Raw genomic sequence first — 13,116 nt, forward strand, 5'->3', positions numbered from 1 at the left:
AATATAGACACTTTCTATTTCACATCACAGGATGTGATAGTCTTTTATAAAAATAACTCACACTATACACCTAATTTAGGTAACCATGAGTGCTTACAGATAATTTAAACTGAGTACATAAGGTTCACTTCCTCAAAGCCACAAAAAAAAATAAGTCGCAACAATGCCCAGCATTCTGTACAGTGTAACTGACCTCTAATTCTACAGCAAAAAGTCAGTTTTTAATTGAATTTTTAAGTGTATATGTGAACAATACAATCGAGAGTGGCTGTGAACGGCCTGGGTCATCCTGACCTAGCAATACAAAGCAACCTAGCTTGTTTTACAGCTTCCTGTCTGGGCTGTACAGTCAGGGAAGAGCTACTTAGACAACTTGTTGACATTTTAAAGAAAGTCTAACTCTCTTAAATGAGCTGAGGCTGACAGTAAGTCACAGAGAAATGGCTTGAGTCTCTGCTGTGGTAGCTGATATCATGGAAATACCACTGGATTAGGTGGCCAGGCTCAGTTGTCAGCTCTACACCCACCGCTGTTAGGGTGACTGAGCAGGTGACAGGGCAGCAGGGAATCTTCTCCTGATGAAGCCCTGCCAGCCACAGAAGTGTGAAAATAAAAAATACCAAGAGCTGGGAAAAATACCCAGCTTTGGTAACACAAGAAAAGAATAAACAAGTTAAAATATGTTTCACATTTATTTTATATGAACATATGTGATCACAGGAGATCAACAGTACACCTATAATTGTATAGACTGAAGAAAAATGTGATGAGCAATATGTTATATTCCTTCTTTCAGACAATAAAAGAAAAAGTGAAGATTTAATAGTAGCATGAACAAGTAGTAAAGCATAATGGTTAATACCTAGAAGAACTGGAAGATTGTCAAAAGTAAGAAATAATAAAAGCTGTAGCAAAGAACTGAAAATCAACACTACCAAGGAAAAACCATAACAGAATCCCCAAGATATGGCTGGATTAAACAAAAATGTAAAAATAATCCAAACAATGTAAAAAAAAGGAGAAAAAGAGATACATATGTACACCCAGAGAGCCTGGGACTAAGGGAAGTGCCTGAAATAACAGAAAAGACCAAGACAAAGCAAACCAAACTTAAAGAAGTGACTTGGGTAGGTGACATGGAGACCACAGGAAGCAGATTTGGGACATAGCCGGAATAGTGAATGAGGCTACCATGCATCTTTACTTAGGAGTAAGTCTCAGAGCTCAGAATACCTCCTCTGAAAGCAAAGCTCTGCAATGATTAACAAAAAAAAATCAGATAAACATGTAATAATTTCTTATATCAGCTCTTAGGAAAGGGTTTAAGAAGAATCAAAGAAAATGGTAATTGATAGGCTAACATCAGCTCAATACCCAGCAAAGATGAAATTCTCTTTGAGGAGAGAACACTTAAATCTACAAGATTTAAGGGAATTTGCCAACAAAAACCTACAGTTAAGCTGGTCATGGTAGCACATGCCTGTAATCCCACCACTCTGGAAGGCTGAGGCAGAAGGACCACAAGCTCAAGACCAGTGTAGGCAACTTAGTGACTTAGCAAGACCCTGTCTCAAGCAAAGGGATGGGGGGAGAGCTGGGATATAGCTCAGTATGAAGGCCCCAGGTTCAATTCCCAATACTGTAAAAAATCCAAACAAAAACAAACCATAAAAATCCTATAGTTAAACAGAAAATATATCTAAAAATATATGTAAGGGAGAAGGTGAGCTGGTCCCAGAACCCGGAAGGAAGCTCCCCCGCTGCCATCCCAAGCTCCTAGGGCAGAGAAGCTGAGCCAGTCCCAGCACCTGGAAGGAAGCTCCCCCGCTGCCATCCCAAGCTCCTAGCGCAGAGAGGGTGAGCCGTGTGGGCGCCAGAAGCACTGCCCACCATGGAAATGAGAAGACATGTAAACAAGCCTCAAAAACAGACTTCTGGATCACCTACAGCAACACCAAAGGGAAAAGAGATGGAACAATCTGATACTCAACCACCTGGACTCTCTGAACTGGCAACAAAAGAGGATCTGGGAAAAATGAAATCAGAAATAATTACTCAGATGACAGCAAAGATTGCATTCATGGTGCAAGACATGATTAATAAATCTAGAGAGGACACAGACAAAAAAATAGAGCATCTGAGGAACATGATGGAATCCCAACATAGGAAACAAATGGAATCCATAAAACAGATGCAAACAGATTTCCAGGAGATTAAAAACTCCACTGAAAGTCTGCGCAGCAGAATGAACCAATGTGAGGACAGAATTTCAGATATAGAAGAAAAGATTGCAATTAGTGACCAGGAAAAGAAAAATTGCTTTAAAATTGTAAAGGAACACGAGAAATCAATCCAGCAGCTGCTAGACGATGCAAAGAAGAATAACATAAGACTGATTGGAGTCAATGAAGAAAAAGGAGAGAGTGCAGATGACATAAAAAAACTGTTCACAGAAGTGATGGCAGAAAACTTCCCAAGGAGGAGAAAAGAATTTCACATACAGGTAAGTGAGGCATATAGGACTCCAGCTAGCCTTGATCAAAAAAAAATCTACACATAGGCATATAATAGTTAGGATTCCAGAAATCCAACAGAAGAACAAAATTCTACAAGCAGTGAGAGAAAAGAAACAAATCAAATACAAAGGAAAGCCCATCAGAATCACAGCAGACTTCTCAATGCAAACCCTCAAGGCAAGAAGAGCTTGGAGTGATGTATTTCAAGCCCTAAAGGAAAACAGCCTCCAACCCAGATTGATGTACCTTGCAAAACAATCTTTCAAAATTGATGGAGAAATAAGATACTTTCATGATAAAGAGCACCTCAGGAACTTCATGAATATCAAACCGGCACTCCAAAACATTTTAGACAACACCCTAGGAAAAGACAATGAGGATCACAACCCCAGAAAACCCAGAAGAATGAATCCCTTGGGCGTGACAAATTAAACGCAAAGGGGGAGAATCCAACAAAAAGAAAAAGTCATGACAAGGCTTTTAAAACTCCAACAAAAAGAAAAAGTCATGACAAGGCTTTTAAAACTTTTAACTTCATCTCCCTAATGAGTGTATAATTCAATCTTGTTATTGTACTGATTAGTATTTTTCTGATTCTAGAGTTGCACACCTTTCCTTGTGTTGTACTGGCTATTTATCATCTTCTTATGTCTACTTTTCAATTGGGTTGTCTATTAATGAGCTCTAAGAATTCTTTATATATTCTGCTCATAGGTTATATGCATTGTAAATATGGTCTGTTTAAGGACTACTTTTCATTTTGATGATGTCATTTAAAGTTCTAAATTTTGATGGAATCTCATTTATCAATATTTTTATTTTATACATCATGTCTTTTGTATCCTAGGTAGTTCTTGCCAACCCTGAATTCATAAACATTTTCCCTTATAATTTCTTCTTAAAGTTTTATACTTTTAGGCTTTCATATTTAGGTTCATAGATCCCTTCAAGTTATTTTCATGTATGGAAATAAAGGGCTGAGGTTAATTTTTTATATGTGGATACCAGGTGTTCTAGTGCCGTTTGCTGAAAACACTATCTCTTCCTTGCCTCTTGAATTGAGTTTATATTCTATAAAATGCTAATGTTAAATAATCTTTCAAAACTCAGTGGACCATATATGTGTGGTTCTATTTCTAGATTCTCTGTTTTATTCAAATGATCTATATGTCTTTCCTTACACCAACACTGCCTTGATTACTGTAGCTTTAGAAGAAGTCTTAAAATTAGGTACTAAGCGTCTTACAACACTGGTTTTTTTTCTTTTTCTTTTTACTTTTCCAGATCCTTTGTACTCCTATGTAACTTTTAAATTTCAATATCCATTTCTTCATTTATAGCAAGTATACACAGACCTGAATTTTTATATATACCTTGTGTTTTCTAATCCTGCTAAATTCAAATACAAGTTCTAGGGGCTCCTAGAGATTTCTTAGTATTTTCTCTGTAGATGATCATTTCATCTACATATAAAGATTTTGCTTCTACCTTGCCAATCCTATCCTAATTGTGTCATTTTATTGCCAGACTATTTTGGTGGGGCCTAGGTTTCAAAGTTTAATGAACAGATAAAGAGTAAGCATATCTGCCCTTGTTCCCCACCTTAAGGAGAAAGCATTGTTATCTTCTCCATTCATATGAGGCGTTCTCACTGGAAGTATGGAGTACATGTCTTTAATCTGTTGAGAAGGTTCTGTTCTACTAATCTCCTAATAGCTTTTACCATGAACAGCTGTAGAATTTAGTCCAATACTTTCTCTCCAACTAGTGACAGGATCATATGGCTTTTTCCTTTCCTCTGTTAAAATGATGACCTTTGGGGGTGGATCTTCCACTGATGAACCAACACTGCCATCCCTATAACAAAACCACTTTCTACATCCTGCCAGATCTGACTTCTAATAGTTTGTTTTGTTAACCAAATTTCTGTCTATGTTCATACTTTTTTCTTCTATTATCTTTATCCAGTTTTAGGATTAGCACAATGTTGAGTACCTAAAATGAGGGGAAGTGTTCCTTCTTTTTTCTGCTTTAATTGTTTGATATAATTTATCAGTTAAAATGTATATGAGCCTGCTGTTGTCATATAGGTAGGTTTTCAAGCTAGGAATACACTTTCTTTAATAGGTGCTATTCAAATTTTATATTTCCTGAAGAGTTAGTTTCATTAATTTGTCTTCCAAGGTACTTCTTAGAAGTTGTCAAATTTATTTCAAAACAGATTTTTTGTAATATGCTTTCTATATCCTTTTAAATTTTGTAAAATCTGTGGTAATGTCTCCTAGATCTTGATATTGTAATTTAAAAATGCATAATTCATATTGTGTAACAGTAAGTAAAAGGCCTAAAGGAGCAGGGGAAGTGGGAGGGATAGGGGAAAGGAAAAAAGGGAAAAGAAAAATATGAGAAAAAGAAAAAAATGGAAACAAAGTCTTTGCAAATAGGGAAGGGTGGGGGGGGGTGAAGAGAGGGCAGGGGAAGGGGAAAAATAAGAACTAGGATACTCATGTAAAGGTACAAGATCCCAATGATGAATGGAACTGTATTTTATACTGAAAATGTACCAATAAACTTAATGGGGGAAAAAAAAATATATGTAAGCAAGAAATAAAGTAGTCTGTTATTAGATTTAATGCCTAAATCTTTTATTTTTACCGTTCATAAGAACAGTTTTTGTTGTGAAAGGATTTCAAGATACCTATTTCAAAACTGTGCTAAAAATCCTTGCCCTTTAATATTGTTCTCTTGACATTCATCATGTGACCCCCTAAAAATAGCTAGAGTATGACGCCGATGAGACTTTGGGGTCACTAGAGGCCTTTGATTTAATTTCTTATTTCCTATTACTGATGACACAATTTCTTAGCTTTACTTCCAGACTTCAAGAAGTGAATATAAAAGGCTTTTAACATTATTACACACTAGCATATGTACAATAGACTTTGTCAATGTGCTGCTGCTTTAGGGTAGAACCAGGTTTTATATACTTTTAATAGCCCATAGTGTATATAGAAATGTAGGACAAACATGTATAAAATACTCACTTCAATAGTCTCAATTTTTCCCGCATGAGGATGTGGTGTTCTTGGATAGATATCAAGAAGATGTGGTGGTGAATCAAAATGCAGTCTTTTGAGATTTCTTTTATTAAGATCTTTACAATGCAATGTATCAAAGTTAGTCCTCCATAATAAGACCTATAAAAAGTCAGCAATATTGGCATTTATTGACTTGCACATACAAACAACAGAACTGCATTTAAAAAAAATATAAAGACTCACCCCTCAAAGTAGTCAGAAAGGTTAACACAAACATATATATATATATATTTCAGTAATGTTACCAGGGCATTCTGTCACTGAGCTGCATGCCCAGCCCTTATTACTCTTCTAAAACAGGGCCTTGCTATGTTGCCCAGGCTGGCCTTGAGCTTGCGATCATCTTGCATCAGCTTTCAAAGTAGCTGGGATTACAGGCGTGTGCTACCACACAGGCTGGTCATCCACTTTGTTCAATAAATCTGTGCAATTTGAGCACTCTGGGAGCTGAGACAGGAGAAATGCATGTAGGAGCTCAGCCTGGATTACTTAGCAAGACCCTGTCTCAAAATATAATAATAGTAATAAAAGTACTACTACTACTAATAATGATAATAGCAACTCTGGGAACGTAGCTCAGTGCCAAGGCCTTGGGTTTAATCTCTAGCACTGCAAAATCAAACAAACAAATGAATAAATGGATAAATAAATAACATAAATCTGGCTCTGGATGACTTTGGTCATTTCGAGTAAGTACAGATTTGCCTCAAATGATTTAAACTGGCCAACTTCAATAAGCTTAATATTTGAAGAAACAAGATATACAGATAAAAGGAAATAATTCAAGTAAAAGAGCTGCTCCCTGAAACTGGCTATCAAGTAAGTATGAGCTTCATGTATAATTAAGTGCAAAAATGAGCAAAAGAAAATAATTCCTGAATTAAAAACTATTTGAACTGGAACTATTTCAGCTGTCAAACAGCAGACTTCCTGTCACTAAAATAAAACATAAACCCACTGATAATCATCTTAACATACACGAACTAGCTGGTTATAAAAATCTTAGCTGAGGTCAAAGATTCCTTTATAAAAGTCAAATTTCAAATCAGAGTTGAAAGGTGTACAAACCTGTGTATCTGCACCTCCTGATGAAAACATCTCCCCACTTTTTGAAAATGTGACACTAAAGACAGGTCCCTAAGAAATAATGGGAGACAAAACACAAGTAGTTGGTGGTGCTTCCTCATAGCCAAAAGGACTGTGGGTATCAACTTTTCAACCTAATTTATGTATACTACTTATGCAATAAGACTGATCAAACACAGCTAGTTGCTAGCAACTGATGCTAGCAAAGATAATCAAAGAACCAACCCCATTATATTAGAACACAAAGATGTTAAACAAAAAGGAATACTTGTACTAAAAATCAGTAAAAAAAAAAAAATAAGGTTTTCCTCCTTTAAAGAAAAGTTTGTGCATGTGGAAACTGGTAATAATTTCTGACTTTCTGTAGTCAACCAATCAACTATTAGCAGGACTGAATGATAATTATGTAGGTGATGGGAATAAGGGTGCATAAACAAAGGCCACCTCCTGACCACAGCAGGCTCCTCTGAGTTCTCCCATCTAAAGTTGTTAACAGCAAGCCACTAAAAATTTAAGAGCAGGACATAGGAGGAAAGCTGTGATTGGTGAAAATCAGGACCACAATTATGAGAATGATGAATTAGAGTAAGAATGAGTGGTTGCAGGCCAGTTAGGAAGTTGCTGTAATTATCTGGGTAGGAGATAATAAGAACTTGAAATTCAACTGAGAAATTACTGTGGTGCTGTACTTGGCATAGTCACCAGATGAACAGCCTATAGGTCAGTTTTTTCTATCAAGATAAGAGGGATTATTTCTCACCCTAAAAATACTAATATACTGTTTATTTTTAAAATACACAAGAAACTAACCTACACAAGAAAAGTTTGGGGAATAACATTTCAAATTTCAAGTAGATCATCCCCCAGACTTGGGTTATTATAGCTTCAGAACAGCTTCATGTCTAGGCTATGAAAAGTTTCATCTTCATGTGTAGTTTTTTCTCCTAAAATATTAGGCTTGTTTTTTCCTCTTGCTTTGTACTTTCATGGATATTTCAGTCCTTGGCCACTGTTATTGATTATGTTTACTCGCACTCAATCCATATGTGTGCATATATCTGAGCTGCTGAGTGTATTTCTGCTGCACCCCAACACTGCTGTAGAACAAATGATAAAGCTAAGTGGTAAACGAGGCAGGATATACAGAGGTAGAAAGAGCCCCTTCTCTTGAAGACCACAAAGTCCATTCTATTTCTAGACATAAACAGCTTATATTTGGTTAAAAGCAAGTACCTACTACATTTAAAAAAAACAAGTGTTCTAAAAATTCAAAGTAGCTCGACTAACCACAAGGGAGGAATAGTTATATAGCTCATATACATGAAAAATGTCTCATTTGTCTTCCTCATTTGGTTCTAAACCAGGTGAGAAATAAGACAAAGGAATGAACCAAAAATTCAGCTTTCCAATGGGTTCTGTAGATCGGATGCTCAGAATGAATCAGGTTTAAATATTCAACCGAGGTGAAGTATTACTAGGGAAGGGCAAGTCTGTGCATAAGCAGCAGCAGAGGAAGACGGCAAGGAGAGGCTCATTGCCAAGCCATGATGAGAGAGAGAGAGAGGGAGAGGGAGGGGGAGAGAGAGGGGGAGAGAGGGAGGGAGAGAGAGAGGGAGGGAGAGAGAGTGGGAGAGAGGGAGAGAGAGAGGGGGAGAGAAAGGGAGGGAGAGAGGGAGGGAGAGAGAGAGGGAGAGAGAGAGAGAGGGAGAGAGAGTGGGAGAGAGGGAGAGAGGGGGGAGAGAAAGGGAGGGAGAGAGGGAGGGAGAGAGGGAGAGAGAGGGAGAGAGAGAGAGAGGGAGAGAGAGGGAGAGAGAGGGAGAGAGAGAGGGAGAGAGGGAGAGAGGGGGAGAGAGGGAGAGAGAGGGAGAGGGGGGGGAGGGGGGAGAGGGAGAGGGAGGGGGGAGAGGGAGAGGGAGGGGGGAGAGAGAGACTGTCAAATTTCTCCTTCTAAGTTCAGCAATCAGATTAGCGAAAGGCGAAGAGTGAGGGGAGTGAGCAGCTGTGTCAGCCTCCGCATGAGGGGAAATCAGAAGTAAGAAATAAAAGTAATCATCAGCATTTACCCAGTCAGCCTGAGCTATATATGCTGAAGGCAGCACTGTTTAATTAATGGCCACTGGAAGACACTGATTTTGACAAAATAATATAAAAACATAGTTTTGAAAGTAAAAATTTTTAGTGCTAGCAGCAATTTGTGCTATACTTGGAAAAATAATATAGGCATATCATAAAATGGATCAAACTTTAAACATATATTATTTAAAAAGTAAAAATCTCAGTGTTAGTACCGTATGTCCTTGAAGTGTATATATAAGTCTTCCTTCTAAGAGATCCAGAATCTTAAGTGTACCATCCGAAGAGGCAGTGAGGAGATAATTACCCGAAGGATGGAATGATATACAATTAACTCCACCACTGTGAACTAATTTGCAGAAAATAAAGGCAAAAATTCAAGCAACAACAATTTTTTACTACCACATGATCTTTAATGCTTTGATAAATTGCTTCAATATAATTGTTTTTCTTTAAAATCTTAAGTTTTTTTCCTTCAGAGAACAATTCTTAATTCTAAGGATGCTCTTATGTCTCATTAGCAATATTAGTTTGAAAATTATAATCAATTAGAGGCAATGGCTCACTAAAATGAATAAATACTTTGGCATTATATAGCTTGTGGTGAATGAGACTGTGAGGTGAAGATAATCTTGTTGACCACATAAGTATAAAGTCTTTGGCTATATTACCAATATAATCAAGAGTCGATTACTACCAGCTCATATAAGGTATAGAACCTGGCCTCAAATCTAATAAGCAATTAGGGACTTGCAATTAAAAGGTGATGAATGGGGAGATACACATGAAGAGCACAGACATTCTGGTCACTGGGTTTGAGAATCCATTTCTGGACATCATCCTGCCAATAGGAGGCACTGCAGTGCAGACAGCAAAAGTTTGTTTTTCCATGCGCTTTTGTCAGCAGAAAGACCAAAGTCAGTTCTATCAATTATTTGAGCAAGTTATCCTGCGTATGCCTCAATTTCTTTATTTTTGTAACGAGAGTAATAATGATACCTATTAAAAATCTTCTGAGGATTTAGCACAGCACCTCCACACAGTAAACACTGAGTGATGGCTATTATTAGTTATGTGAAATAACATGAACTTAATGTAAATTCAAAAATAAACCAAGAAAACGATTTCACTTCCCTTTTAGTTTTAATACACAGACACTGGCATGGTAAGAAGTTGTTTTCTACCAGTTTTAACACTTACTTAGGCTCAAATAACTTTGTAATTCAGAATTCAGAGCCAATTTCTATCCTTGAGTTCTTTTACAATGCAGGTAACCGGTTTGAAAATCCCACAGTAACTTCTTTTACTGGCCTCAGTTCATTTTTAAAGTTGCTTTGCCTCCCTCTCCCCTCTCGTTCCTGCTGTTGATGAGCAGGGGCTAACTATCCTGTTCTCTATCTAGTCAGTCCAGATGCAGCTCCTGACCCCACCAAGAGAAGCAGACCACAACACTAAGCAGAACCAGTCTTTCCCAGGGCAGCCATTCAATAACTCAAGTTTTTGTTAAGAGGAACTGTTTACCTTGATAATGCTGGAGTAATTTGTTCACTCTTATATCCCAGATTTTCACAGTATGATCAGATCCTGCTGCAGCTATGCATGTACCATTAGGGTTGAAGTCCACATAATTTGCAAACCTACAAAGAAAGAATAAGATAACCTTATGTAGCAATTGCATCAGTCTGATTTACCTAAATTGTTATAATGAAAGGTCTTCTCAGCAAACTGACAGATCTGGATGTTCAAAACCAGTGGACTTACCCTACGGAGTCTGAGAAGTTGTTAACACACTGCTTATTTGTGGTATCCCAAATTTTAACAGTTTTATCCTCACTACATGACACAATTAGTCTTCCATCAGGTGAAAATCTGGAAGACAGGAGAAAGAAGATTCTACTTGTGAAAGGCTCCCAACAACTATCACCCCACACCTCCATGGCACATGGAAGGCAGGCTGCACATACGAAGCATCAGAGGCCCCTGCTGCCACCATGCAGCCCACAAATAGCAAATTACACAGGCTACTAAAAGATCAAAATGTGCTATGCAGACTAATGTTTCTTTTTATTCTTTTATTGAAATAATTTAGTCTTATGGCTTTTGCCCTAGGTTTTTCATTCAGTTCTACACTCCTTCTGAGCCAAGTATCTTGTATTTTTTTAAAAAGTACCCTATTTCTTCTATATCTATCATTTTCCAGTGTTATTCATATGATCCAAAGAAGTCTTTGCTACTCATCTTACCAACTCTGTAGTGAAGGTTTTGTTAGAAAGGGACTGGTGGGCTGAGAACTAAAATTTAAGTGACATCACCAACAAAAGAACCCAGCTCCCCAGCCTGTCACTTTCCGAACTTGGGGAGGACAGAGAACTCCAAAGTGCTGAAAATAGGACAACTCATTCAGACAGCACAGAAGTTTCTTCACGGATAAAAGCATCATCCACATGGCCCATTAAGACACAAATGAGAAAAGTCTCAGACACCTCGTCTACTGCTTTTATGCTGTCTCTTCCTCTAACATCCTTTCCAAGTTCCTTTCTTTTTTAAGTGCCTTTTAAAAATAGAACAGAGCACCAAACAAAATGAAAAAAAATTTTAGACTATTAGGAAACCACAAACAGTATTTTTATTATTAACATTTTAGCAATACAAAAAACCAAAAAAGACAGATTCAGGTCATAGGCTGACTTTATTTCAATTTCATTTATAACTTCCCTCTACACCCAAAGTTCACATTAGTGTAAGTCATCATTTAAGGGTGTGGAATATAATTGAAAGTTTTCTTTTTGTTCTCCCTCCACACACCCCATTCTTAAGGCTGACCTAAAAATAATTCTTCTTGATGGAAACTTTAAATTTGGTATTTATGGACTCACCAACAGAGGAAAAAAAATTAAAAAGACATACAGAAGCATAATTCTTAGTGAAATAATCTTTGAAAATTCATGAATATAAGCTCACAATTTAAAATCTTCCATGCTAATTTATTCTGATTTTACAATAACAATAATGACTACTCTTTTCCTCCATAACATTTGTGAGAAAGATTCAAATATGGAGGACAGTATTATAGAAATGCTCCAAATAGAAGAAACTAATTTTACATAGTCTCTGGGGGAAAGAAACTCAAATACTCATGAAAATAGTTACACAGTAACTAAACAACTAGTGCAAGCAATCAAATTGTGTTTCTTAATCTATCTTTTTAAAAATCAATGTATTTTAAAATGCCAAAAATATTTCTAAGAGATGATGTGAGTCTTACATTTTAAGGAAGCAATGATGAAGAAAAGTGTTTAATAAAGTGGAATGACCCGATGATAACAAAGTACAGAAACGCTTACCCTCTGACTTTACTGGCCAAGCCCTACCACTACCACCTTCATTGTCATCTTACCCATATTATTGAACACATATGTTCCAGAGTGGCTTCTAACACTCTACCTACAGCACCTGATTTACTCTTTGAAATAACCCTATCAGCAAATGCCAGAGCTTGACTCGGTCTACAGATGAATCAGCTGAAGCGCATAAAGGGACAGTACCTGCCAGGGCCACACACCTACTTCCACCAGTATTTGGCATGGACTTTATTAGGGAAAACACCAGGTCTCTTTACACACTGAACAGGACCCACTGGTTAATAAGACACGATTAACTTGCTTGAAATGGACAAGGACAGCCACAGAGGCACTTCATTTCACCACTTCACCTTCTGTGGATGCCACCTTCTTCTGGGCTGTGGGAAGGATCCGTGCACAGCACATGGCACTTAGCTTGGACACACAGCTCAGGGGAGCTGTCTGCAGCCATCTAGCCTTGGGCCTGGCCTGCACAGTGTCTTTGGGCAACTCCAGGGCAGGAGCAAATGAGAGGGGGTTCCACTCTGCCTGCTGGGCCAGCCTCCATGGTTATCAGACAGCCTTCTTTCTTTTTGTCCACCTCGGTGTAAATCCCAGAAACACAAACGCCCAAAGTCAGGAACAGCTGAGGACAGGAATCCATGGGCCAACCCTGGCTTCCTTGTGGCCTGGATGCTGGCAGTGCCATCTCAGCTGCTGCTACCTCTTGCTGGGGGCTGCTTCTTCTGGCCTCACCCAACCAGACATGGAGGGACTACTGTCAGGGGCCCTGGTGTTGCTGGTGCTGCTCTCAAAGGATGAGAGGAAATTGTGAATGGTTTCCTGTAAAATTTGTCTGAGTCCCTCGCCTGTGTTCTGTTCAGAGATGGCTGCCAGGATCTGCTGTCAGGACCCATCTGTCTGGATGCCCAGCTCCTGCAGGCCACCATCAGTGAGTGTGAGGAAGGCTTCCATGTCTACCTCTTGTTCCTCAAAAATGGG

At 38.1% G+C, this 13,116-nt stretch overlaps 1 protein-coding gene across 3 annotated transcripts in view; it reads right to left on the reverse strand.

Annotated features, from left to right (window-relative positions):
- Poc1b (POC1 centriolar protein B) overlaps window positions 1–13,116 on the reverse strand; it is a 94,033-nt gene that overhangs the window by 42,437 nt on the left and 38,480 nt on the right. For all 3 annotated transcript variants that reach the window (XR_015443510.1, XM_013072306.3, XM_087192580.1), the window contains exons 5-9: window positions 10,535–10,642; window positions 10,295–10,410; window positions 8,989–9,122; window positions 6,683–6,751; window positions 5,561–5,713 (exon numbers count right to left, since the gene is read on the reverse strand). Coding sequence is in view for 2 of the 3 variants with exons in the window: in XM_013072306.3 (XP_012927760.1) it covers window positions 5,561–5,713; window positions 6,683–6,751; window positions 8,989–9,122; window positions 10,295–10,410; window positions 10,535–10,642 (580 nt within the window). In the remaining variant the exon portion in view is untranslated. The remainder of the gene's footprint in view (window positions 1–5,560; window positions 5,714–6,682; window positions 6,752–8,988; window positions 9,123–10,294; window positions 10,411–10,534; window positions 10,643–13,116) is intronic.

This window comes from Heterocephalus glaber, unplaced genomic scaffold, assembly GCF_053883595.1.
Source record: "Heterocephalus glaber isolate CG9 unplaced genomic scaffold, H.glaber_assembly_v1.0 deba00001572, whole genome shotgun sequence".
Classification (NCBI taxonomy): domain Eukaryota; kingdom Metazoa; phylum Chordata; class Mammalia; order Rodentia; family Bathyergidae; genus Heterocephalus; species Heterocephalus glaber.